Here is a 25,867-nt window from a genome sequence, read left to right on the forward strand (position 1 = left end):
GTGACCGTGAATGATATCACTCTCCTGAGGATAACAAAGAGAGATAAAGAATGGACGTTGTCTGCATGCCAGCAAACACCGGGACCATACGCTGCCATGCTTTGTTATGCAATAATTCCAGACTACGTGCTACTGGCCTGGCATAGTAAAGTGTCCTACCATGGCGGACGGGATAAGGCAGCCCTCCCCAGAAACCTTTTGCAAATGCCTTGGGAATACATGAAGAAGAGCTTTCTGGAGATGTCCCTGGAGGATTTCCGCTCCATCCCCATACACGTTAACAGACTTTTCCAGTAGCTGTACTGGCCATGATTGCCAGGGTAAATAAATCACTAATCATTAAACACGCTTGCTTTTAAACCATGTGTAATATTTACAAAGGTACACTCACCAGAGGTCCCTTGTGTGCCCTCAGGGTATGGGAGCACGCCTTGGGTGAGTTCGGGGGTTACTGGTTCCAGGTCCAGGGTGATAAACATATCCTGGCTGTTGGGGAAACCGGTTTCTCTGCTTCCTTGCTGTGAGCTATCTTCATTGTCTTCATCATCATCATCATCTTCGGCGTACCCCGAAACCGCTTCCCTGTTGTGTGTTTCTCCATTGATGGAGTCAAAGCACACGTTTGGGGTAGTGGTGGCTACACCCCCTAGAATGGCATGCAGCTCCGCGTAGAAGCGGCATGTTTGCGGCTCTGCCCCAGACCTTCCGTTTGCCTCTCTGGCTTTGTGTTAGGCTTGCCTTAGCGCCTTAATTTTCACGCGGGACTGCTGTGCATCCCTGTTATGGCCTCTGTCCTTCATGGCCTTTGAGACTTTTTCTAATATTTTGCCATTTCATTTACTGCTACGAAGTTCAGCTAGCACTGATTTGTCTCCCCATATGGCGAGCAGATCCCGTACCTCCCATTCTGTCCATGCTGGAGCTCTTTTGCGATCCTGGGACTCCATCACGGTTACCTATGCTGATGAGCTCTGCGTGGTCACCTGTGCTCTCCACGCTGGGCAAACAGGAAATGAAATTCAAAAGTTTGCAGGGCTTTTCCTGTCTACCTGGTCAGTGCATCTGAGTTGAGAGTGCTGTCCAGAGCGGTCACAATGAAACACTGTGGGATAGCTCCCGGAGGCCAATAACGTCGAATTCCGTCCACACTACCCCAAATCCAACCCGCAAAGGCTGATTTTAGCGCTAATCCCCTCGTCGGAGGTGGAGTAAAGAAACCGGTTTAAAGGGCCCCTTAAGTCGAAAGAAAGGGCTTCGTCATGTGAACGTGTCCAGGCTTAATTCGATTTAACGCTGCTAAAGTTGACCTAAACTCGTAGTGTAGACCAGGCCTTAGTCGATTCAAGTTTCTTATAATGTGGCTGCCACAGATGGGGTATGATGGCTGGAGTTTTCGAGTGAGGAGAAGAGCTGCCAGGAACTGGCAGAGCTGATATGAAAAACAACAAAACCCATAACATTATTTAAAAACTGTAGACAGTGACACAGGAAGGCAAAGGCAAAGATAAAGGGCCTTATTCAAGTGCTGCAAGATTAGCGTCATCCTGCTTCCCCCATTCAAAATCCCTTAAGATATCAGCTTTCCTAGAAAAAATAAACTCTGTCCCAGCGTGTCTGAGCTCAGTCATTGACAGATGGGCAGGGGACCTGGGACCGTGCCGCTCTCCCTCACCAACAGCAGAATGATTGTGGGGAAAGCAGGCCTCCATCAGTACTGCCCATGGACTAACATCTCAGTAATACTAGCTTTGCTGACCTGACATTTCAAGGAGTTCAAGGTCAACTTGGAATACAGAGAAGAAGCGACACGATCAGGCTGCAGCTTCTGAAAGCAGATAGGCTTACAAGGCTGGTGGCCCGTGCGTTCAGAGGTGGGTCAGTGGGCCACTCCTGTTACGCAGACAAAACCACACAGGATTGTTTCAGGGGACAAGATGCCACGTTTATTATGATAACACAATTTGATTTATGACAATAACTAATATCTATGTATATACACACACACAGAGACACACACACACACATCTAACTCTTCCCATGCATTGTATGGGGAGCCTGGACACCGCAGGGTGCCTAAAAGTTAAGCATTGCAATGTCCCTGGGTGGTATCCTCAACTAGCAATTCGCCCTGCAACAGCTCCATCCTGCTCCCTGCTCCATTCCATCCTGCCCCAGGGCTCAGTGGCACAAGGAGACTCTCTCATCTCTTTTCCTGGGGAGGCCAGGACCTGGTGACGTTACACATTAAGAAGAACAGGAGGACTTGTGGCACCTTAGAGACTAACAAATTTATTAGAGCATAAGCTTTCGTGGACTACAGCCCACTTCTTCGGATGCATATAGAGTGGAACATATATTGAGGAGATATATATACACACACAGACAGAGAGCATAAACAGGTGGGAGTTGTCTTACCACCTCTGAGAGGCCAATTAATTAAGAGAAAACAAACTTTTGAAGTGATAATCAAGCTAGCTCAGTACAGACAGTTAGATAACAAGTGTGAGAATACTTACAAGGCGAGATAGATTCAATGTTTGTAATGGCTCAGCCATTCCCAGTCTTTATTCAAACCGGAGTTGATTGTGTCTAGTTTGCATATCAATTCTAGCTCAGCAGTTTCTCGTTGGAGTCTGTTTTTGAAGTTTTTCTGTTGTAATATAGCCACCCGCAGGTCTGTCACTGAATGACCAGACAGGTTAAAGTGTTCTCCCACTGGTTTTTGAGTATTTTGATTCCTGATGTCAGATTTGTGTCCATTAATTCTTTTGCGTAGAGACTGTCCGGTTTGGCCAATGTACATGGCAGAGGGGCATTGCTGGCACATGATGGCATATATCACATTGGTAGATGTGCAGGTGAACGAGCCCCTGATGGTATGGCTGATGTGATTAGGTCCTATGATGATGTCACTGGAATAGATATGTGGACAGAGTTGGCATCGGGGTTTGTTACAAGGATAGGTTCCTGGGTTAGTGGTTTTGTTCAGTGATGTGTGGTTGCTGGTGAGTATTTGCTTTAGGTTCGGGGGTTGTCTGTAAGCGTTCTGTTGTAATATAGCCACCCGCAGGTCTGTCACTGAATGACCAGACAGGTTAAAGTGTTCTCCCACTGGTTTTTGAGTATTTTGATTCCTGATGTCAGATTTGTGTCCATTAATTCTTTTAAAACAGACTCCAACGAGAAACTGCTGAGCTAGAATTGATATGCAAACTAGACACAATCAACTCCGGTTTGAATAAAGACTGGGAATGGCTGAGCCATTACAAACATTGAATCTATCTCGCCTTGTAAGTATTCTCACACTTGTTATCTAACTGTCTGTACTGAGCTAGCTTGATTATCACTTCAAAAGTTTGTTTTCTCTTAATTAATTGGCCTCTCAGAGGTGGTAAGACAACTCCCACCTGTTTATGCTCTCTGTCTGTGTGTGTATATATATCTCCTCAATATATGTTCCACTCTATATGCATCCGAAGAAGTGGGCTGTAGTCCACGAAAGCTTATGCTCTAATAAATTTGTTAGTCTCTAAGGTGCCACAAGTCCTCCTGTTCTTCTTTTTGCGGATACAGACTAACACGGCTGCTACTCTGAAACTTTTCGTTACACATTAAGTCTTCTTTCAATCTTCCAGGAGGGATTTTCCATCTAGGTCATTTTCTCTTCCTTCGAGCTAACAGTAAGTGCCAAGGTCTCCATCTGTGGATCAATGCTTTTTGACTTTGAGAGTGAATGGAGACTCTTGAACCAAACTCTGCTCTCAGTTAAGCCAGTTAAATCCAGAGTAGATCTATAGAAGTCAAGGGAGTTACACCACTGTCAAATAGCACAATGAGGCCCTCTTCTGTATTCAACATGCCTGTGGGATACAAATCACTTTCATATGAAGGTTTGCTGATCTCTCTGCAGATCTCTGCAGCAGTGGATGTCTGAGCAGAGCCAGGATCTTTCCCTAGTGATCATGGCTTTCAAAACTCCCCAGAAATTCCAGAATCATTTTTTTAAACAAGGGGAGGGGTGGGATTCAGGCAGGATCGTCCTTGAAATAGGCTTATGGGCATCACTCAGTGCTGAGCAGTGAGAGTTTTTTTGGCAGTCAGGACTGCCCAGACCAGGGTAAAGCAAAGATGGTATATACAAGTAAATCAGCCATCTCATTACAGAAACATGAAACAGCCAAGATGACCAGTGTCAGGCAAACTTCCAAAGATTCAGATTTCAGTTTGATTCAGCCAAGTGAAGCCGTGTGAACAACATCAGGTCTGCAAACCAGCGTACAAAGCTCAGTGGGGCAGGTGCTCTCCTAGCATGTTCCAGTTCTCATCTGGCCAAAGCATGGAATAACAACAGCAGCATGAAGAAAGAGGAGAGCGAATATCTCACTGTCAGGGAGAAAGGTGGCTACGTTCCCTCTGTCTGACCATTTCCATTGCAGGAGAGAAGGTTTCAATAGAATTGAATGTTCTGGCTCAGGTAGTCATAAAAGATCAGGGTTGGAAGAGACCTCAGGAGGTCATCTAGTCCAACCCCCTGCTCAAAGCAGAACCAATCACCATTTTTTTGCCCCAGATCCCTAAACAGTCCCCTCAAGGAGTGAACTCAAAACCCTGGGTTTAAGCAGGCCAATGCTCAAACCATCAAGCTATCCCTCCCCTCTGTAAGAGGCACAGAAATGTTTTGCTGTTCATGGATCTGCGCAAAGGAAATTGTTTCTCCCTGTGTGGCAACTGAGGTGGGAAATGAAGCACCCACACAGTGGCACAATGTCCTAAGGAATATGGGTGAAGGACTCTGGCTGAGAAACAACTGAAGTGGACTCACCTGGGATTGAAATGACATTTGTTCCTGTCAAATAGTGAGAAATGTGACGTTAATTCAGATATGGGGTTGAGGCTTCTTTTTACAAGAAGTAAAAACTTGAACTTGATTTCCGGGACGGGAGAGAGAGAAAGTCTGGAGCTGCTTTTTGTCCCAGGCTGGGGGCTCCTGGGCTGTCGAAAATGTTCCTTGTTTGCTGCTGCCAAGGGGACAATTGAGAGCTCAGATGTAGATCAAAGGGGGATGCTGGATGGAATTTATCACACACACACACCCTGCTCTTCATAGCCCCACCGGGAGAGTCTAGAGAAGGGAGGAGTCATACCTCACCTGCGTTCCCAGAAGAGGTGCTAGGGCTCTTTCCTGCCAGCTACTCACTCCCTGGATTCATCCTCACCTCCTGGGATCTTTCTGCTCCAAAGGCTCCAGACTCCTCGGGTAGGGAGAAGTGAAACAGAGAGAAAACGCCTCTTCTCTTTCCCAGCAAGAAATGTTATCAATAGGAAAACTCCCCACCATGAACGGCAGAGAACACAGAGAGATATTCCTCACCTGCTGAACAGTAACAGACTTCGTTCATTGTTCCTCTGTGAGAGAAAAGAGCCACTAGAGCTGAAATTGTGGCTACTGTGATCTCATTCCCAGAGGCTGGAATAATTAGCAGTTATAGAGACCTGGCTCAGGGCTGATCAGAAGGAAGATCTGAGTCAGGGCTTGTGTGCTCTTAAAACACTACAGCGGTGCAGCTGCCCCATTACAGCTCCTCAGTGAAGATGCTACCTACAGTGGTGAGAAGGCTTCTCCCATTGGCAGTAGCTATGCTAAGAGGCAGTAGCTATGGTGATGGGAGTCAGTCTAGCACTGGTTTACACCTGGGGTAAGGTCAATAGCTGCATATCTCAAGGGGTGGCTTTTTTTATACCCCTGAGCAACGTAGCTCCACCAAAGGAAATTCCTAGTATAGGCCAGACCTCAGTGTCCAACTTTGGATATTTGTGTCAAAATTGCAGCCTCCTTGTTGGGGAATCAACACCCGGGCTCCTGTGTGAGAGGCAGGGAAACTCACCACTGGCCCAAGGAGGAAAAAGCTGCTAGGTGTTTTTGCACAGACACTGAGGGCATCACCCAGAGGAGCTGCTCGAAGAGCTGTGACTGCCAGGGGACCTAACTGGGAGGTGGCTGCTCTGGCATCAGTGAGGGTTTTGCATGTGAGAGAAGGGCCAGACTAAGGGGTGTGTCTCAGGGCCACCAAGATGCTTTGCCAGTATTTAGGGGAAGTGACAATGGACTCTGAGCTGGGGCAGTAGCAGGATGGTGGGTTTATCAATTGGTAAAATTAAACTGCAAAAAGCTCTCCCTTTGCTCCAGCAAAAGACTCTGTTTTATCCCTTAATCCCTCTCCATGAAAATCTCCCGCCCTGCCCTGGCAGTCAGAGTCAGCTGGCTACTGCCCCAAGTGACGATGTGCAGGAGGGATCAGTGTGTTGTCAAGGCACTTGGTCACAAGGGGTTTGTCTGTTTCTTGTTTGCTATTTTTATTTTAAAGTGAGCAGGTGTCAAGTCCATAACCCAAGGAATCTCATGGGACTGAGCTTCAGGTGCTCCTGCTGAGCAGGGTCATTTTTATCCTTGTTTGTCCTCCAATGTCCGGAAGCCTGGCAGTTCCAGAGGGGTCTGGGGCAGATGTTGGCACATACCTCAGTGCAGGTCTAAGTGCAGGCATAAGCCATGGAGTCGCAAGCTGTGGCACAGGCAGGGGCAGGAGGGGTTTCACCTTCATGTGCTGTGCTACCATTCACTCTGTGCAGTGACTTTATAGTAGGGTTACCATATTTCAATCCTGCAAAAAGAGGACACGCTACCCCAATTCTGACCTGCTAAGGCCAATTTTATCGCTAATCCCCTCGTCGGAGGTGGAGTAAAGAAACCGGTTTAAAGGGCCCTTTAAGTTGAAAGAAAGGGCTTCATCGTGTAGACGTATCCATGCTTAATTGGATTTAACGCTGCTAAAGTCGACCTAAACTTGTAGTGTAGACCAGGCCTAAATGGAAAAGCACCAGGTTTAAGATGGATTCCAGTACCAGGTGACATGGTCACATGTCCTGTGAGACTCCAAGGGTATGTCTATTCGATGTATCGGGGATCGATTTATCGTGTCTCATCTAGATGCGATAAATCGATCCCCGAACGCACTCCCCGTCGACTCCGGAACTCCACCTCCACAAAAGGAGGAAGCGGAGTCGATGGGGGAGCCGCCGCAGTCGACTTGCTGCCGTGAGGACGGCCAGGTAAGTCGAACTAAGATACCCCGACTTCAGCTACGCTATTCACATAGCTGAAGTTGCGTTTCTTAGTTTGAACCTCCCCCCATAGTGTAGCCCAGCCCAAAGTCTCTGTTCTTCCCACCTGACTCACAGGAACACAGGACGGCTTACAAGTAAACAGAGCCATTTACAACCAATTGTCCTGGTCAATGGGAGCCATCAGGATTCTAAACCACCATTAATGGCCACACTTTGCATAATTACAATAGGACTTCAGAGTAATAATTCATATTTCTAGCTTCAGATACAAGAAATGACACATTCATACAAATAGGATGAACACACTCCATAGATTATAAGCTTTGTTATGATACCTTACAAGAGACCTTTTGCATAAAGCATATTCCAGTTATATTATATTCACACTCATTAGCATATTGCCATAAAACATATAGAGTGCAATATCACAAGGGGTTTGCACCAGTTTAACTAAACTGATTGCATTTAAACAGATGCAATTTTTGTGTGTAGACCAGGGGTTCTCAAACTGGGGATCGGGACCCCTCAGGGGGTAGTGAGGTTATTACATGGGCGCTTGCAAGCTGTCAGTCTTCACCCCATAGCCCGTTTTGCCTCCAGCATTTATAATGGTGTTAAATATATAAAAAAGTGCTTTTAATTTATAAGGGGGGTGTCACTGAGAGGCTTGCTATGTGAAAGGGGTCACCAATACAAAGTTTGAGACCCACTGGTGTAGAAGCATAAATTCCCCTACAACAAGACTTGTCTAACTTCCTCCTTTGCTTCCTCAAGTTAACTAGCTAATTCCTGAAACCTAGCTAATTCCTTTTTCCTCTTACCTTCTGTTGTTACCTGCACACTCTAGGGCACCCTCACTGGTTAATTTAGGCACCCGCACCCTTTCCCAGTTCCTAAGGATCCAGGCGAAAGGCACCTACTCTTACCCAGTTCCTAGGACTGAGGGTGTAACCTTCTGCGGATTGTGGGACCTCTTCGTGGTGAAAGTGCCTTACACAGTAATATCCTTAACCTCTATTTATTAACCATCACCAAGCAGATTACACACCTAAGCATACAATGCTCTGCTCAATGCTGATCATGCAGGAGGACTTTCCCTGTTGGCCTGGCAAGATCGGTCTCATCTGAGTTCTGGTTGCTGCACATCACAGTTGTGTGGAGGATTCTAGCAGCTCTGATCTTGGGCTGTGTCTTGGAGGTGAGTTCTTCTTCTTCTTCCCGGTATTTCCTTCTTATTCTTCGTTTTTCCTTTTCCTTTCTTTCCCAGTTGGTCTCCTCCTTGGACCCCAGTTTATATAGTGAAACTTGAGTCCTGCGTACCTTAACCAATCATTTTATTAAAATATTACAAAATAATTCTCTAACCAATCCTAACATGTTGCAAAGCAATTCTTTACCCAATCATACCCACCACATTAGTTGATTTAAATCTTGCATAATCAGTGATGCAACAGGCATAGACAATCAAAGAACGAGTCAGAAACCATACAGATAAACAATAGAGAAGTAGGGACCAGAAAGGCAAAACAATAAAGAAGTAGAGATTTCACAATCACAACTGTTGATAGTATTCTGTCTTGCAAGGAATCACTTATCAAACAAAGTTTTCTTTAAACATATTAAGATCTGTTTCTTTATCTGGTGGTGCTGGCTACTGTTAGGACAGGAGCAGCTTTCTTAACAGCCTGATATTTCATTGTTTTAATGTAATTTAGATGGAATGTGCAGATGTGACTTTCTGGTTTTTTTTGGCTCATGGCTGCTGCTGTCCTAATGTGGCTGCAAAAAAAAGGCCTTAGACCTTACACCATGTCTAGGGTTTCCAGGCATCTGGTTTTCAACTAGAACACCCAGTTAAAAAGGGACCCTGGCAGCTCCGGTCTGCACTGCTGACCAGGCCTTTAAAAGTCCAGCTGGCGGCACAGTGGGGCTAAGGCAGGCTCCGTGCCTGCCCTGGCTCCATGCAGCTCCCAGAAGCAAGACATGTCTCTGTGGCCCCTAGGTGCCCCCACCCCAAGCACTGGCTCCACAGCTCCCATTGGCCAGGAACCACAGCCAGTGAGAGCTGCGGGGGTGGTGCCTGTGGATGAGGGCAGCGTGCACCACGCAGAGCCATCTGGCCCTGCCTCCGCCTAGGGGGCAGACATCCTAGCTGCTTCCAGGAGCAACACCGACTGGGAGCCACCTGAGGTAAGCGCTGTCTAGATGGAACCCCCTCCCGCACCCAAACTCCCTCCCAGAGCCCGCACCCTGCCCCCCCCCCACAGCTGCCCAAGCCCTGAGCCCCCTGTCACACCCAAACTCCCTCCTGTAGCCCACATCCCAAACCCTGTCCTGCATCCCAACCCCATGCCCTGAGCCCCTCCCGCACTCCAACCCCTTGCCCCCGCCAAGTAAAAGTGAGTGAGGGTGTGCCAGGGAGAGAGAATGATGGAGGGAAGGGGGCTGGAATGAGTGGGGGCAGGGCCTCAGAGAAGGGGCAAGGCAGGGGTAGGGTAGTGGTGTTCAATTTTGTGCGATTAGAAAGTTGGCAACCCTAACTGTGGCTACTGCCCTTAATCTTATTCTGTGCACCCCCCAGGTAGAGAGGAAGTTGGCGCCTGCGGTTGGACTTTTGACAATAGCAACAACAGCATTTGCCAGCTCAGCAAACTTTTCCTTATTTTTAACCCGAAAGGGTAGCTATGATTGTCTTTGATCCCCTTTAACAGACTGCCAAATCAGGGGGGGGGGGGTTCCTTCTAAAACTCTCTGCAGCTAAAGGGAAGGGAAACAAAGGATGCTGTTCAAATAAAAGCCACGCTTAATACTTTACATTTCAAATGTCTTTTCTGTATCTCCAATAAAAAATGTAAAAGGGTTGTTATGGTGTTTGCCACATACTGAGTAGGCTGGAGGCAGTGCCGGGCCTAGGAGGCTATACTGGGGAGCAGTACTGGGAGCTGAGACAGTGGGAGGGGTGCAGGGCGAAGTACTGGGGAGCTGCATTGGAGGCGGGGCCTCGAGGAAGGGGGGGCGCGCTGTCCTATGGGGGCCGGGGGCGGAGCTGGCTCCCGGCGCAGCCCCACCCCCGACTCCGGCGCTGGTCGCTAAGGAGCGGAGCGGAGCGGAGCGGGCCGGGCAGGTGAGTGCGGGGTGGGGCTGGGAATGCATCGCCAGGCCGGGCCCCGCTTGTCGCCCTGGGTACCCGCCGCGGCGCGCTCCGGCGGAGAGATCCGGACGGCCCCACGGGGCGATGGTGGTCAGGAGCGCGGTTCCTCCCCCCGCTTCGCCTCGCCAGCCCCACGGGGCGATGATGGGTATGGAGCCTTGCTCCCGCCCGGGCGGACAAGCCCCACGGGGCGATGATGGGCACAGAGTATGTCTCCCACCCCCCCACACACACACCCCGGGTTGGCCCTGCGGGGCGATGGTGCGCGTAGAGCCCGGCTCCTCCTGCTCCCGGCTGGGTCGGCCCTGCGGGGCGATAACCGGGCTCACCAGTGCTCTCCCTGAAGGCCCACGAGACCGGGCTGTGGGGAAGAAGGTGCCCTGGGTCGGTATCCGCTGTTCAGTGTAGGTCAGGAGCAGCCTAGGGCACTGGTCACGATATCCTGATGCGTCCTCCCGGGCAGGTCTTGGCCAGCGAGAGTGAGATACGCAGCCCTGGCTCAGCAGTTCTCGCTCCGGAGTTGGGCTGGGGTCTGCACTACAGACTTGTGCCTAGAGCTGTGTGGGAATAGAGGAGACCCCTGAGCGACGCAGCTCCTGCTGTAGACAGCGCTTCTCTCCTCCACACAGCTCTAGTCCGGCCTCGGGGGGCGGTGGAGTTCCGACGCGGGCGGGAGAAGCTCTCCTGTCTGCTAAGAGCTCTGGCAGCACCGCATGCGTAGACAAGCCCTGACTGCTGACTTGTATGTTGTGGAGTCATTGGCACTGGTGCAAACGGTGCCATTCTGCCAGCCTCTGGTTTGGTGAATCAATCGCACGAGGTGCATAGAAACAGTGACTTGTGGCCCTGTATTTGTTAGTGTAGTTGCTAACATGTAAAGGTTATTAATATGGGGCATTTGGAGTGGAGACTAGAGGGACCCATTTTCCCAGGGAAACAGCATGTAATATTCCCTTTAAAAAAATAAGGCTAGTTAACTAATAACAAATGGCTAATATGTAGTTAGCACCATTCACAACTCCCTCCATACTTTCCCAGAGTCTAATGGGAAGATCATTACATAAGAACATAAGAAAGGCCGTACCGGGTCAGACCAAAGGTCCATCTAGCCCAGTATCCTGTCTACCGACAGTGGCCAATGCCAGGTGCCCCAGAGGGAGTGAACCTAACAGGCAATGATCAAGTGATCTCTCTCCTGCCATCCATCTCCACCCTCTGACAGACAGAGACTAGGGACACCATTCCTTACCTGTCCTGGCTAATAGCCATTAATGGACTTAACCACCATGAATTTATCCAGTTCTCTTTTAAACTCTGTTATAGTCCTAGCCTTCACAACCTCCTCAGGTAAGGAGTTCCACAAGTTGACTGTGCGCTGCGTGAAGAAGAACTTCCTTTTATTTGTTTTAAACCTGCTGCCTATTAATTTCATTTGATGACCCCTAGTTCTTGTATTATGGGAATAAGTAAATAACTTTTCCTTATCCACTTTCTCCACATCACTCATGATTTTATATACCTCTATCATATCCCCCCTTTGTCTCCTCTTTTCCAAGCTGAAAAGTCCTAGTCTCTTTAATCTCTCCTCATATGGGACCCGTTCCAAACCCTTAATCATTTTAGTTGCCCTTTTCTGAACCTTTTCTAGTGCCAGTATATCTTTTTTGAGATGATGAGACCACATCTGTATGCAGTATTTGAGATGAGGGTGTACCATCGATTTATATAAGGGCAATAATATATTCTCAGTCTTATTCTCTATCCCCTTTTTAATGATTCCTAACATCCTCTTTGCTTTTTTGACCGCCTCTGCACACTGCGTGGACATTTTCAGAGAACTATCCACGATGACTCCAAGATCTTTTTCCTGGCTTGTTGTAGCTAAATTAGCCCCCATCATATTGTATGTATAGTTGGGGTTATTTTTTCCAATGAGCATTACTTTACGTTTATCCACATTACAATAAGACAAGCATTGAAAAGGGGTGGGGGGGGAGCAGGAATCAAACTTCTAGGCTTTGTCTTCACCTCCAAAACCAGTGTGTTTTTACCATGGAATAATGAATGTGTATTAGCTATCCTACTGCAAAATCTCTGCGAAGGGATGGCACCATAGTGTTCCTTGCGAGATAAACACGGTGCCCTCTCCAGGGTTGACCTCGCTTATTTACCTTGCAGTAAAAGTGACAATGCTTTGTGTCCACTAGGATCTTACTGTGTGACAGTGAACAGGTGTAAAAAAGCCACGTTTGTTGCAGTGGAGACATGGCCCTAGCTGCACAAGGGGAAATGCCAACCCAGTGTGACTTAATTTAAACAAAGAGGCTTTTATTTTTGCTGGAATTTTCCAAGCACTTTGAGAAAGTTCAGGATTTCAGTGGGATTTGAAAACCCCAACCTTCTATGCCTAAATAATGTATGGTACTGCTTTAAAATGTCTGGTTGATGGTCTTAAAATATTGCAATATGTTAATGAGGCTTTAATACTGCAGTGTATTTGCTGGAACATAGAATAATCCAGGATTCTGCTAACCAGCACCATTGTAAAATGGGTCAAAGGAGCCGTTTAAGAACCCCAAAAAATTTACTTAAGGTTTCCCCAAATCTTTAAATGATGTTATCGGCTTTGTAAATGGGTGTTTTGTATCTGCATAGAGGGAGGAAAGAAAAACAGTACTAATTAGCTTAAACAGAGTAGTTTTCTTTCAATCACATACAGTATGCTCTCACTTTGTGTTGATTCTCTCCTTCATAATCATATGTAAGTCCCAAAGAGATCTGGCTGGCCAAGCACCTTCTCTTTCATGGCCTGGTCCAATCAGTCTGTACATATTAAAAACAAAACAAAAAAACAGTAAACCCATCAAAACGCTCCACTGTGTATACAGCTCTCCTTGGGGAGAGGATGAGAGAGAGAACAAGCCACAGGTGACAGATATTTAGCCATGTTGTTCAGTGCATGACTGGAGGGTGCTGTGACACTGCCATGAACCTGGATAATCAAATGTTGGGGTCTGATCTTGTGGTTTAGTTTCACATCTGTGTGTTATACCATGACTGTTTGTTATTAGGGATATTGTTGTTGCTTCCCAAAGCCAGCATGCAGATTTCACTGCTGTGTCACAATAGAATGAGGAGACTAAAACTTGTTTAAATGCAAATACTTTCTGCTGCCAGGAATGGGTTGCTAAAGAGCAATGTACATTTAAAAAAATAAATCCCTATGATGAAATGCACTCTTTATGAAGCATACCTAGGTGTCATTCAATTACCATGGGAGCCCTGACAGTAGAACTTCATTCTAGTAGACTGTTACTATAGTGCCTGGCATACATACAGGAGGATGGTAAATTTACATGGAAAGTCTGCCAAGAAATGACATACTGTATTGGGGTACCAGAGGGCTTGCCCAAAATGCAGCAAGACTCTGGAAGCTTGCATTCTTATTAAGCATTCAAAGTTGCAGAGGGATCTGCAGATTTATGCTATAGTTAACCAGTTGCAAGGAAGCATTCTCGAGGTACAAAATGCAATTTGTATTTTTATTCCTTGAATCCTTCTTTTCTCACAGTGCTAACTATCTGCCTTGATTCTATAGTGCAATTAGAATCTGAAGGTGTTTATGAATGGAAAACTTGTGCTGCTCGCATGTAATGAGGAATAATTAGCCACGAGGAAAACTGGTCTGCAAAATGGCTAGGAATGTCTGTTACTAGTAAAACAACAAGGAGTCTGGTGGCACCTTAAAGACTAACAGATTTATTTGGGCATAAGCTTTCATGGGTGAAAACCTCACTTCTTCGGATGTTACTAGTAGATTGCTAGAGGGTTTGTTAAAGCAAATCTTATAAATATGCTGGACTTCCCAGACTCACTTTATTAATAGCACTTAGCACTGTTACCATTATTACTTTTTTTACACCAGCTCAGGGGCTCACATTGTAATAGGCACTATACAGACATATAGTAAATGACAGTCCCTTCACATCTTCAAAGCATTTTGCAGATGCAAGCAAACCCCCAGGAAAAGGCACTATTGTCGTTTTGCTTTCTTTCTGCCAGTTCACTGTTTCATGCAGTTAATTTTAATATTTGCAATATCAGCTTAATTAAAAGCCAAGGAAATAATCAAAGTTAAATTCTATTAAATAAAATACAGACTGGGTTTCCAACTTCTTCCTGTTGCCAAATAAATAAATAAAAAAAAATCACCTCTATTCCCAGGACACTGAAATAGTTTGCAAACTCAGTCTTGTTCTGATTGAACGAAAGTCAGTTACCCAATTAATACACTCCCTGGCCTATGAGATTGGTTTAAACACTTTAAACCTTTTGGCTTTATAAACATCTGGATTGAATAAGCAGAGCTTAACTAGGTTTTACTCATTGCTAATTGCAAAGGATAGCAGGGTAAAATTAGTAGGGGAATGTCTGCCAGGAAGCCAGTACTCTTTCTGACCTAGCAATTCTAGCATCTGTGCTTCAGGCTTCTGTAATCAGTGACATGAAGGTTATTTTGATTTGTTTGCTCTGACAAACAGGTAAATGCAGTCAGTGAATTTTCAGCAGACTTCTGCTGACCTGGAAGACAGGAGCTTTAGCATACAGCTAGGTCAGACTGAAATTAATCCAGTTAGAGCATTTCCAGCTGAGAAGAATCCGATTACTGTACCTGGTAATTCACGACCATTGAAACCAGCCTATGGACAGCTACACCTCTCCTGTATTGATTTAATGCTTTTAGTGAGTTTAGTGCTAGTAAAAGGCAGTGGAGTGATTGGAGCCTTTACCCCAGAACAGTTAGAACATGGGCACAACAGTGTAGGCTTCCCCTTTGCTGCTTTGCCAGCGTGTATCAACTATTAGTTGGAGAGGTCACCCCAAGGTGACTGTCCCCAGGACCCATTTGATGCTTGTTTGTTCCCTGCTGCTGGGAATGGCACATTCACTGGGTTCTGGGTGACACAGGGCCAGGTGGGTTCAGCATTACTTAAACCTCTTGAACAACAGCCTATTTTTTCCTCTGGTTAGCGTTATTTGGGCTTTCCCCGAAGGTTAGCGTGATGCTCTCTGGAAGCCTGGGTGGATCGGGGGCCTGGTAATGGGACACAAAGACTTACAGTTCTAGGTCTCTAGCTCATCTCTAGTCTTGCTGTGACCAACGTTATCCTTAATGTAGGCAGCTTAGGAGTCTCAGACAGATAAGTGAGTTGGTAGTTGTCCACGTCATAAAACCTGCCAGAAACTGGCACCATGAAGGTCAAGGACTGAATGCCCATATTGACTGGGTAAGGCTGAGGTAGTTCAAGTAGGGACTGAGGTACATAATGAGGACACTTCCTATGCCATGCCTGTTCTGCAGCCACAGGGTAACGATCTGCCAGCCTGGCACTAGCACAGAATTCAGTTAATTACAATAAACTAGTCACAAAGACCAACAAAACAACAGTATAACCCAGACAGCACGCTCCCAGGAGAAACACACTCCTTTCAGCTAGTACTACGGGCCATTCTCATTTGGGGTGTTTGCTAATAAGATGCTGACTGAGTTGCCCATAAAGCAGTATCTGCTGGCCACACCTCCCAGCTGGAACTGTGCAGAGAGAAGCAGCAAGCATATGTTGTCAGAAGTGATGGATATGGGAATGGGAAGAGGAGTAAGGGAAATGCAAGGAAGCTAATGACTGGGTCTATAGTGAAAGTGATGCATTATCAGCATTGGATCCAATGGCTGTAAAGATCAGAATCGATTTATAAATTCCCCATAATGTGTCCTCTCCTAATCCCCCAGCTCCCAGAGATTGACTGAGATGCTGAGGTTTCGATGCTGAGCACTACATGCTGTATTACGGAGCTGCTCACCTTGGCTCATGGGGAAACTGCAGAGTAAAATCAACTGCAGCACCTCCAAATACAGGTAAACAATCTCCTGGGAATGCGATCTCCATGTTAAGTTACTAAACCCCATAATTGTATGGCAGGGAGGTTAGTGATCATATGTAATCATCTGGGTTTTATGAAATGTAACTTTTCCTTTTGATTCTAAAGGTTCTTAATTTCTCAATGGTCTAAAATACCTGTCTCTGCCTCCACACACATTCGAAAGCAGTGGCCTAGATCCCAGCACTGCAATGACTGTGTGGCTAAAATGGCAACTCCACCCCGACTCTGCATTTGCTTGTAGCCCTGAACATTAAAAGTTGCTTTAGTGGATGGAGTGTGTTGGCAGCTCACTCAAACTAATCCATCCTCTCTCGAGAGAGAGCGTCACTGACATTCACCTGGGCAGTTCCTAGGCAAGGGTGCAAAGTACCTGGGTGTACTATCTTGGGTGGAATATGGCTCCTCTTGACAAAGGAGATAGTGCTCTGCTAGTCCTGCACCCTGGGCCATCTAGCAAACAATTGTCCTTAGCCCTGCAGTATAGTGTCTACCAGGACAGCTGGGATGCAATTAGCTGCACTGTCACACACACATTATTTTCTTTTCATAGCTATTAGCCAGGGCAAAGGGAAAATTCCGGTGGGCACTGGCAAGCAGTGATCCCTTACTCTCCAGTGTTAATCCAAGGGAGGTGCTGGTGCCACCATGGAAGAGATCAGAGAGAGTTTCAGATATAGTTCCCCTCCTCTCCCTCCCCCAACCACACATGGAAATGGAGAGCTTCCCTCAAACTGAATGATCTGGGAGCTGTATCAAAGTATCTGGCAGCAAAAAGGGGATCTCTGGTTTGAGAGTATCCTAACAGCAACCCATTCAGCTTTGTCTTGCTCTCGTAATGAACCCAGTGGTGGTGCTGACAGCCTGTGTTGGGAGCAGTTCCTGTATTCCTGAGCCAGAATGATGTGCTGCAAACTCTTTGTGTGGGAGGGAGAGGGGAACTCCTGCTGGAGGGGTGGGGATATGCTACTGTAGGAGGGGACGTACCTGTGCATGCAGGGCTGGCTCCAGGCACTAGCCTACCAAGCATGTGCTTGGGGTGGCACCTGGAGGGGGGTGGCGCTCACCAGGGGAGAGCGGAGCTGCAGCGGGCTTGCCGCCCTCCCCCAGCGCTCCGGTCGGCCGGGGAGAGCGGGGCCGCAGCCGGGCTCACCGCCCTCCTCCCGGCACTACAGCCGGCTGGCCGGGGAGAGCGGGGCCCCGGCCAGGCTCGCCGCCCTCCCCGCCGGGGGACGGTGGGAGGATTTTTTGCCTGGGGCGGCAAAAAAGCCAGAGCCAGCCCTGTGTGCATGGGAGAAATGGTGAGCAGTCTTGTCTCTGAGAGTGAGAGACACACCCTCAGTAGCCTGAGCAAGTGACATGCATGGCTCCCTGCGAAGAAAGGGTTAAATTCTCCCTTTCTCCATGAGTAGGGAGATGGGCATACTGGCCCATAAGTACTGGAGATAAGCCAAGGGCACAGAGCAGCAAGAAGGAGAACAGGATTGTTATTGTGAGGGATATTTGAGACAGCAAAAAATGTCTGAACTGTTGGAACAGTGGCTGAGTCAGACCATCATCTGCCAGCTGTAGTAGGGAGACTGGTGAAGTTCTGTTAAAGTCGATCCCATGCACCATAGTGGAGGTGAGTAACTGTTCTGCAGGTTTAGGAATTAGAGGTGGAGGAGACCCTATTATGTCACATCTAGGAAACACATTTACGTCCCCGGAGAGCTGATCTCTGCATTGTCCAGAGCTTGCGTGTTGGCTTGCCTTTCTCCAGCATTTCAATATGCCGCGTTTCTTCCTAAAACAAGGCACTGCTATCCTTAAATTCAGTCTAATTGGAGCCAATGCCATGTGGTTTCAGAAGTGGGATGAGTGATCTACAGCATACAGTGACTTCTCTGTAACATGTACTGAAGTTCCTGCTGCTGTGTGTCTTTCCCTCTTTGGCAGGCCTGATGATTATGTGGAAGAGGACAGTCCTGCGCAGGCTGTTCAGCAATACAGCCCTGCTCACACTGGCGCCGTCACTTCTGTGGCTGCTCTAACATCAGATCTCTGTGTGTCGGGAGGAAAGGACAAGGTAGGGTGGGTCAAAATTCACAGGAACAAAATGAATGCAAGGAAATCAAGTGTGTCTGGAACTCCCTGCCATAGAGATAAGGGCAAATGACTTGATTCAAACGACAGGGTTTATGTGTTCACAGGCATCAGACCGACCGTTGGTTAAAATAAAAATGCAAAGGCTGTCAGTACTCCAGGCCACTGACTGTCCACCAGCTGGGGCGGGGAAGGAGTGCCCCTCCCATTTCCAGGTACTTGTGATGGGGAGGGACACAGTGGCCATGAGCCATTGTTGGCACCTGTGCTAGACAAACAGCTCTTGTGGGCCAATTCATTGGCTCTGAAGCATTTCAAACCGTGAAACATCCCTTTATTTCAGAGGAACTCATAACCAACTATCATGGCTCCATGAAATTCACCTTTGTGGGCAACGAATTACCCAGCCCACCTCTGAAGAGGGGTTCCAGAATAAATATACCTTCCCAGCTATAAGCACTGTGTCTCTTGTGATGCTAACACAGTTAGAGAAGGCTGAGCTGATGGCACCAAGCATGCAGGCCTTGCTGGCACAGGGGGATCACTACCAGAGCAGAGACTGAGTTAGACTGTGAAGTCGGGAGGACGTTAAGATGTGGCAATAGTGTTTCAAATAATGTTTATTTTTAAATCACTGCCCCCTTACCAGGGTGCCTGGAATGCCACGCAACACAGCTGTGCAATCCTCCAATTCAAAGGGCATCATAGAACCAAAGGGTTAGACGGGGTTGCAATTGTCATCTAGTCTAAGCCCCTGTTAAGACGCAGTGTTTGTTGTATCTAAACCATCCAGCCTCCTTTTGAAAACCTCCAGTGAAGGAGCTTCCACAGCCTCCCTAGGCAATCTCATTGTCCTATTCTGATAGGTAGGAAGTAATGTCAGTCTGCATGCATGGATGTGCTGGCTGAATTCACATAGACGTTTCTCTCTCCAGACTGTAGTTGTGTATAACTGGAGATCGGGAGCAGTGCTGAAGAGGTTCGTGGGACATCAACGCGAAGTGACTAAGGTAAATTTCAGACTTGTCAAAAGTGCTGGGTGAGTTTTATGTGGATCACTGACTTCTGTCATAGACAGACGTAACAAGGGACTATGATTAGTCATCATCCAGAGCTGATGTGACTTTGCTTGGTCAGCAAGGAAGGGATGGAACATGCCAGATACCCTGCAAACTGCCTCAGGTGCCCTGGATAGATCCTCTTGCTGCATAATATGAGTTGATTTTTCACGATTAGGAAGAGTGAGGTTTCTGCTCCCTAGAGATGAATATGCAGTGACAACATCCAAACAGCACTGGCTCTATGCAGCTTTAATATGTATTCATTCCTTCATATCAAGATACCATGACAGCAGGATGAATTGTTGGGTCAGGTTTTTATTTCAGGGACAATATCAGTTTGTCTTCAAGTCTTATGCTACTAGATTATGGGTACAGACTAATAGCTACTCACAGCCCCCAAAGGGCTTTGATCTGAGACCTGGTATTCTATTTGTGAAGCCAATTAGGCAGTGGCATAACGAGGGCAAGGCAAGTGAGGCACTTGCCTCAGGTGCGGAAGGTGAGGGGCGCAGAAAGTCTCTCCTTCGGCGGCAATTTGGTGGCAAGTCCTAACCTCCAAGAGGGACCCGCTGCCAAAGAGCCGGACGTGCCGCCCCTGTCCCTTGCTTCAGGCGCAAAAATCCCTAGTTACGGCTCTGCAATTAGGCTTTCTTTGTAGCAAATAGCAGGTGAATGTGCACACATGCATGCATGCACCCTCCCCCCCCCCCCATTTGTTATATAGCGAGGCAGGACTGGTAGCACCACCTATTATTAAGGTTGCCTAAGATAATTTTTCTGTTGCTTATAACTTTGCCAAACTTAAGGGGGTAGCCGTGTTAGTCTGTATCTACAAAAACAACAAGGAGTCTGGATGCATCCGAAGAAGTGAGGTTTTTACTCACGAAAGCTTATGCCCAAATAAATCTGTTAGTCTTTAAGGTGCCACCAGACTCCTTGTTGTTTTTGCCAAACTTTAACCAATTTGGTTGAAATTTTCCATGCTGGCCCCAGGCTAACTTGTTTTGCAAAGTTTCAGCCAAAATGGGTCAGCTGTTTCTGTGAGCGAGGCTGGGGCAAATGCATTGTTTTGCAAAATGTTGAAATGCTGGTGACTATTTCATCAAGAGGCTGTAGCGCATCTATGCATTGGAGCAGGAACATAGGTTCGACGGGGACAGGTGAGCAAAGCCCACAGGTAAGTGGGGAACATGGAGACCGGGGAGATGGGTCGGAAACGAGGGGGAGTGTGGGCTATATTGGCAGAGAGAAAGGAGAGTCAGGACAAAACTGGGAGGAAAGATCAAACCAGTATCTTAGATGCCTATATACAAATGCGAGAAGTATGGGGAATAAGCAGGAAGAACTGGAAGTGCTAATAAATAAATACAACTATGACATTGTTGGCATCACTGAAACTTGGTGGGATAATACACATGATTGGAATGTTGGTGTGGATGGGTACAGCTTGCTCAGGAAGGATAGACAGGGGGAAAAGGGAGGAGGTGTTGCCTTATATATTAAAAATGTACACACTTGGACTGAGGTAGAGATGGACATAGGAGACGGAAGTGTTGAGAGTCTCTGGGTTAGGCTAAAAGGGGCAAAAAACAAGGGAGATGTCATGCTAGGAGTCTACTACAGGCCACCTAACCAGGTGGAAGAGGTGGATGAGGCTTTTTTCAAGCAACTAACAAAATCATCCAAAGTCCAAGATTTGGTGGTGATGGGGGACTTCAACTATCCGGATATATGTTGGGAAAATAACACAGCGGGGCACAGACTATCCAACAAATTCTTGGACTGCATTGGAGACAACTTTTTATTTCAGAAGGTTGAAAAAGCTACTAGGGGGGAAGCTGTTCTAGACTTGATTTTAACAAATAGGGAGGAACTCATTGAGAATGTGAAAGTAGAAGGCAGCCTGGGTGAAAGTGATCATGAAATCATAGAGTTTGCAATTCTAAAGAAGGGTAGAAGGGAGAACAGCAAAATAGAGACAATGGATTTCAGGAAGGCAGATTTTGGGAAGCTCCGAGAGCTGATAGGTAAGGTCCCATGGGAATCAAGACTGAGGGGAAAAACAACTGAGGAGAGTTGGCAGTTTTTCAAAGGGACACTATTAAGGGCCCAAAAGCAAGCTATTCCGCTGGTTAGGAAAGATAGAAAATGTGGCAAAAGACCACCTTGGCTTAACCACGAGATCTTGCACGATCTAAAAAATAAAAAGGAGTCATATAAAAAATGGAAACTAGGACAGATTACAAAGGATGAATATAGGCAAACAACACAGGAATGCAGGGGCAAGATTAGAAAGGCAAAGGCACAAAATGAGCTCCAACTAGCTACGGGAATAAAAGGAAACAAGAAGACTTTTTATCAATACATTAGAAGCAAGAGGAAGACCAAAGACAGGGTAGGCCCACTGCTTAGTGAAGAGGGAGAAACAGTAACAGGAAACTTGGAAATGGCAGAGATGCTTAATGACTTCTTTGTTTCGGTCTTCACCGAGAAGTCTGAAGGAATGCCTAACATAGTGAATGCTAATGGGAAGGGGGTAGGTTTAGCGGATAAAATAAAAAAAGAACAAGTTAAAAATCACTTAGAAAAGTTAGATGCCTGCAAGTCACCCGGGCCTGATGAAATGCATCCTAGAATACTCAAGGAGCTAATAGAGGAGGTATCTGAGCCTCTAGCTATTATCTTTGGAAAGTCATGGGAGACGGGAGAGATTCCAGAAGACTGGAAAAGGGCAAATATAGTGCCCATCTATAAAAAGGGAAATAAAAACAACCCAGGAAACTACAGACCAGTTAGTTTAACTTCTGTGCCAGGGAAGATAATGGAGCAAGTAATTAAGGAAATCATCTGCAAACACTTGGAAGGTGGTAAGGTGATAGGGAACAGCCAGCATGGATTTGTAAAGAACAGATCATGTCAAACCAATCTGATAGCTTTCTTTGATAGGATAACGAGCCTTGTGGATAAGGGTGAAGCGGTGGATGTGGTATACCTAGACTTTAGTAAGGCATTTGATACGGTCTCGCATGATATTCTTATCGATAAACTAGGCAAATATAATTTAGATGGGGCTACTATAAGGTGGGTGCATAACTGGCTGGATAACCGTACTCAGAGAGTTGTTATTAATGGTTCCCAATCCTGCTGGAAAGGCGTAACGAGTGGGGTACCGCAGGGGTCTGTTTTGGGACCGGCTTTGTTCAATATCTTCATCAACGACTTAGATATTGGCATAGAAAGTACGCTTATTAAGTTTGCGGATGATACCAAACTGGGAGGGATTGCAACTACTTTGGAGGACAGGGTCATAAGTCAAAATGATCTGGACAAATTGGAGAAATGGGCTGAGTTAAACAGGATGAAGTTTAACAAAGACAAATGCAAAGTGCTCCACTTAGGAAGGAAAAATCAATTTCACACATACAGAATGGGAAAAGACTGTCTAGGTAGGAGTACGGCAGAAAGGGATCTAGGGGTTATAGTGGACCACAAGCTAAATATGAGTCAACAGTGTGATGCTGTTGCAAAAAAAGCAAACATGATTCTGGGATGTATTAACAGGTGTGTTGTGAGCAAGACACGAGAAGTCATTCTTCCGCTCTACTCTGCTCTGGTTAGGCCTCAGCTGGAGTATTGTGTCCAGTTCTGGGTGCCGCATTTTAAAAAAGATGTGGAGAAATTGGAAAGGGTCCAAAGAAGAGCAACAAGAATGATTAAAGGTCTTGAGAACATGACCTATGAAGGAAGGCTGAAAGAATTGGCTTTGTTTAGTTTGGAAAAGAGAAGACTGAGAGGGGACATGATAGCAGTTTACAGGTATCTAAAAGGGTGTCATGAGGAGGAGGGAGAGAACTTGTTCACCTTAGCCTCTAAGGATAGAACCAGAAACAATGGGTTTAAACTGCAGCAAGGGAGGTCTAGGTTGGACATTAGGAAAAAGTTCCTAACTGTCAGGGTGGTTAAACACTGGAATAAATTGCCTAGGGAGGTTGTGGAATCTCCGTCTCTGGAGATATTTAAGAGTAGGTTAGATAAATGTCTATCAGGGATGGTCTAGACAGTATTTGGTCCTGCCATGCGGGCAGGGGACTGGACTCGATGACCTCTCGAGGTCCCTTCCAGTCCTATAATCTATGAATCTATAAACTTTGGCAGAAAATGGCCCTTGTGTCAGGGATGAGTGTTTTGGTGTTCCTGTTAAAATCTGCCCTAGTAATAAGCCTTTGGAAAAAAAATCTGTTTGCTCATGTTCAAAGTTTCCTAGAGTTTAGCAGCTAAAATCTCCAAAGATTCCATCCTCCTTGAGGATATTCCAGCCCCTCTGTGCTATCGGGCTGAGCACGCATCATCCCCACAGAGTGACTGAGCAGCTAGGGGGCAAAGCTGGACTTTCCCTGTAATTGCACCTCCTGGCTAGGCCAAAGCCTAGGCACTGGAACTGAGAGTAGGGAGCCAGTCTCTCCTGTGCTCTCAGGACCCCCTTGCCAGTACCCAGGCAGCATGGAGGAGGAAGCCACTTGCCTCAGATGCAGAGGGAGAAGAGCCAGTTTGGTGTGGGAGAGGGAATGAAGTAGAGTGGAACAAGGAAACTGGGATTGGGAATTGGTGGGGGGAAGGAAAGAGTGTGTACTGAGAGCTGGAGGGGAGGAGACTGGGAGCTGGGAAGGGGAACAGGTGCAGGACGGGGGACTGGGAGACAGTTGGTGCGGGAAGTTAGACAAGGAGCTAGGGAAAGGGGGGAACTGGGATTGGCTGGACCCAGAGATTGGAACTGGGATGCTGTGGGGCTTCCTTATTCTCTGGGCGCCCTGGGATCTAATTTGCAGAAGTGTGGAGCACTCTCAGCTGGGACTGAAGTCACTGGGAGCTGTGGTATAAATATAAAAAGTGCTATAGAACGCTAAGGACTCTGCAAATCAGGTCCTAAGTGTCTCAAATTGGGCTCCTCAAATCCGTGGGAAGTTTTGTTCTTAATCTTTCTCTGCCCCAGCGGCTCATCTGTCAAATGGGGATAATCCCATCCTCTCTTCTTATGGGGGTGTTGTGAAGATTAATGTTGGTGAACGCTCAGATACTAAAGTGATGAGCCCCATCAAAAAGCCCTTGAGAAAATAATAATTCTGTTGTCAATGCAGGGTGTGGCCACCCATTGAACAAGGAGGAGAAAACAAAACCTTGACTAGCTGTTCATTCAGTGAGCACCATGCTCTGAGTGAGGCAAAAACCTGTACTTGAGCTTGTGTAATTAAAGATGATCATAATGGATATACACAATGGAGCTGAATTAAGGTTGCACCAGCAACCTTAATTGTGGCATGTGCGAACTTTTGAGTGCTTGGCTCACAACCTGAATATGTTCTTTTAGTGTAGATTTGTGAGAGATATATTGTTATGCTGCGTGAAACCTTTTTGAAGGTGGCCTTTCACTCAGGATAAATGTACAAACATTTAAGCACCTTTATGGAATACATTGTTGAAACAATAGGAGCTGCTGCCCAAAACGCAGGCCGTGTGCAAGGCTGTTCAGGAATCTGAGCTATGTGTGGGTGACATGGGTGGTTTCAGGGCTGGATGCAGACACGGGTGGCTGGATACTGTTTGAGGAAGCTATGTGCATGTGGAGAAAAGCAGCAGCAGCAGCAAGCAAGCCCCAGAGACAACCATAGAAACACTTGTAGCAGGACCCTGAGCTAGGGGAGAGAGCTTTGGGGTACAGTGCTGGCTGGAAGGAGGCTTGGAGCTGTGAACAAAGAAACTGTCTCCTGCTGTATGATTCCTACTGTGTTCAGAGAAACAACCTTTGTACATTCTTTGTAAATAAATATGATTGCATCAAGAAATGCCTGATTCGATCATCTGTTTCTCCCCCTAGCAGAAACAACCTTTAGGAGCCTGAATAGTAACTAACCACTAAGGTCACAGGGAGTAACAGCAGATATAGAAAACATTAAATCAAAGCGATTGCTGCAGGGGTACCGTGGCAGCAGTTTACTCCATGGAGACTAAACTGGCCCCCGGTTTACACAATCCCATTACTGGATCTAGCTCTGGAGAGCTCAGTTCATCTGTGCACTCAATTTTGGGAAAGCAGGTTAATTCTGCTTGCCTACCCACTCTGTACCACCTCCATAAACTAAAGTTTAAGTGCTAGCTCTGACTACAAGCGCTCCTCCCGCCCACAGAGGCGTGGCGCCTATCCCCCCATTCCCTCCTCCACAGGCCTGTGTAGGGCACCAAAATAGCTAGGGATGGCGCTGCTTGGTCCCCAGTTGTGTACATCACAAAGCCACTGTGCACTTTGAACAGCTCACCAGACATGAAGGGCTGGAATAGATGGGGTGTTGCAGGTACATAGCTAAACTGTACAACTGTGTTAGGTCATGCCTGGCTCTAGCCTCTGCTAGTAATCCCTTATTTTCAAGAACCCCTGTTGACTGTCAATGGGAACTAGTGACTGGGAGAAGAGGCTGGCACTCAGGAGACTCGAGTTCTATTCCTGGCTCTGCCG

General features: G+C 46.8%; 1 protein-coding gene and 1 long non-coding RNA gene across 6 annotated transcripts in view; one reads left to right on the forward strand and one right to left on the reverse strand.

Annotated features, from left to right (window-relative positions):
* Positions 1-7,431: 7,431 nt before the first annotated feature.
* On the reverse strand, positions 7,432-11,072 carry LOC135976444 (uncharacterized). Its single transcript, XR_010593557.1, has 2 exons — positions 10,603-11,072; positions 7,432-8,442 (listed from the first exon to the last, which is right to left on the reverse strand). It is a non-coding gene; the product is annotated as an uncharacterized LOC135976444 (long non-coding RNA).
* The window catches only part of WDR31 (WD repeat domain 31), a 40,361-nt gene continuing 24,601 nt past the window's right edge, over positions 10,108-25,867 (forward strand). Inside the window, exons 1-5 of one of the 5 annotated variants that reach the window (XM_042843484.2) lie at positions 10,108-10,246; positions 16,065-16,190; positions 18,152-18,281; positions 18,406-18,513; positions 19,234-19,308. In XM_042843484.2, the coding sequence (XP_042699418.1) occupies positions 16,144-16,190; positions 18,152-18,281; positions 18,406-18,513; positions 19,234-19,308 (360 nt within the window). In that variant the 5' untranslated portion in view covers positions 10,108-10,246; positions 16,065-16,143. Of the gene's footprint in view, positions 10,247-16,064; positions 16,191-18,151; positions 18,282-18,405; positions 18,514-19,233; positions 19,309-25,867 lie in introns of those variants that run through there. The other 4 variants (XM_024110378.3, XM_005295592.4, XM_024110380.3 and 1 more) reach the window with 4 other exon arrangements.

The sequence above is a fragment of the Chrysemys picta genome, chromosome 18, assembly GCF_011386835.1.
Source record: "Chrysemys picta bellii isolate R12L10 chromosome 18, ASM1138683v2, whole genome shotgun sequence".
Classification (NCBI taxonomy): domain Eukaryota; kingdom Metazoa; phylum Chordata; order Testudines; family Emydidae; genus Chrysemys; species Chrysemys picta.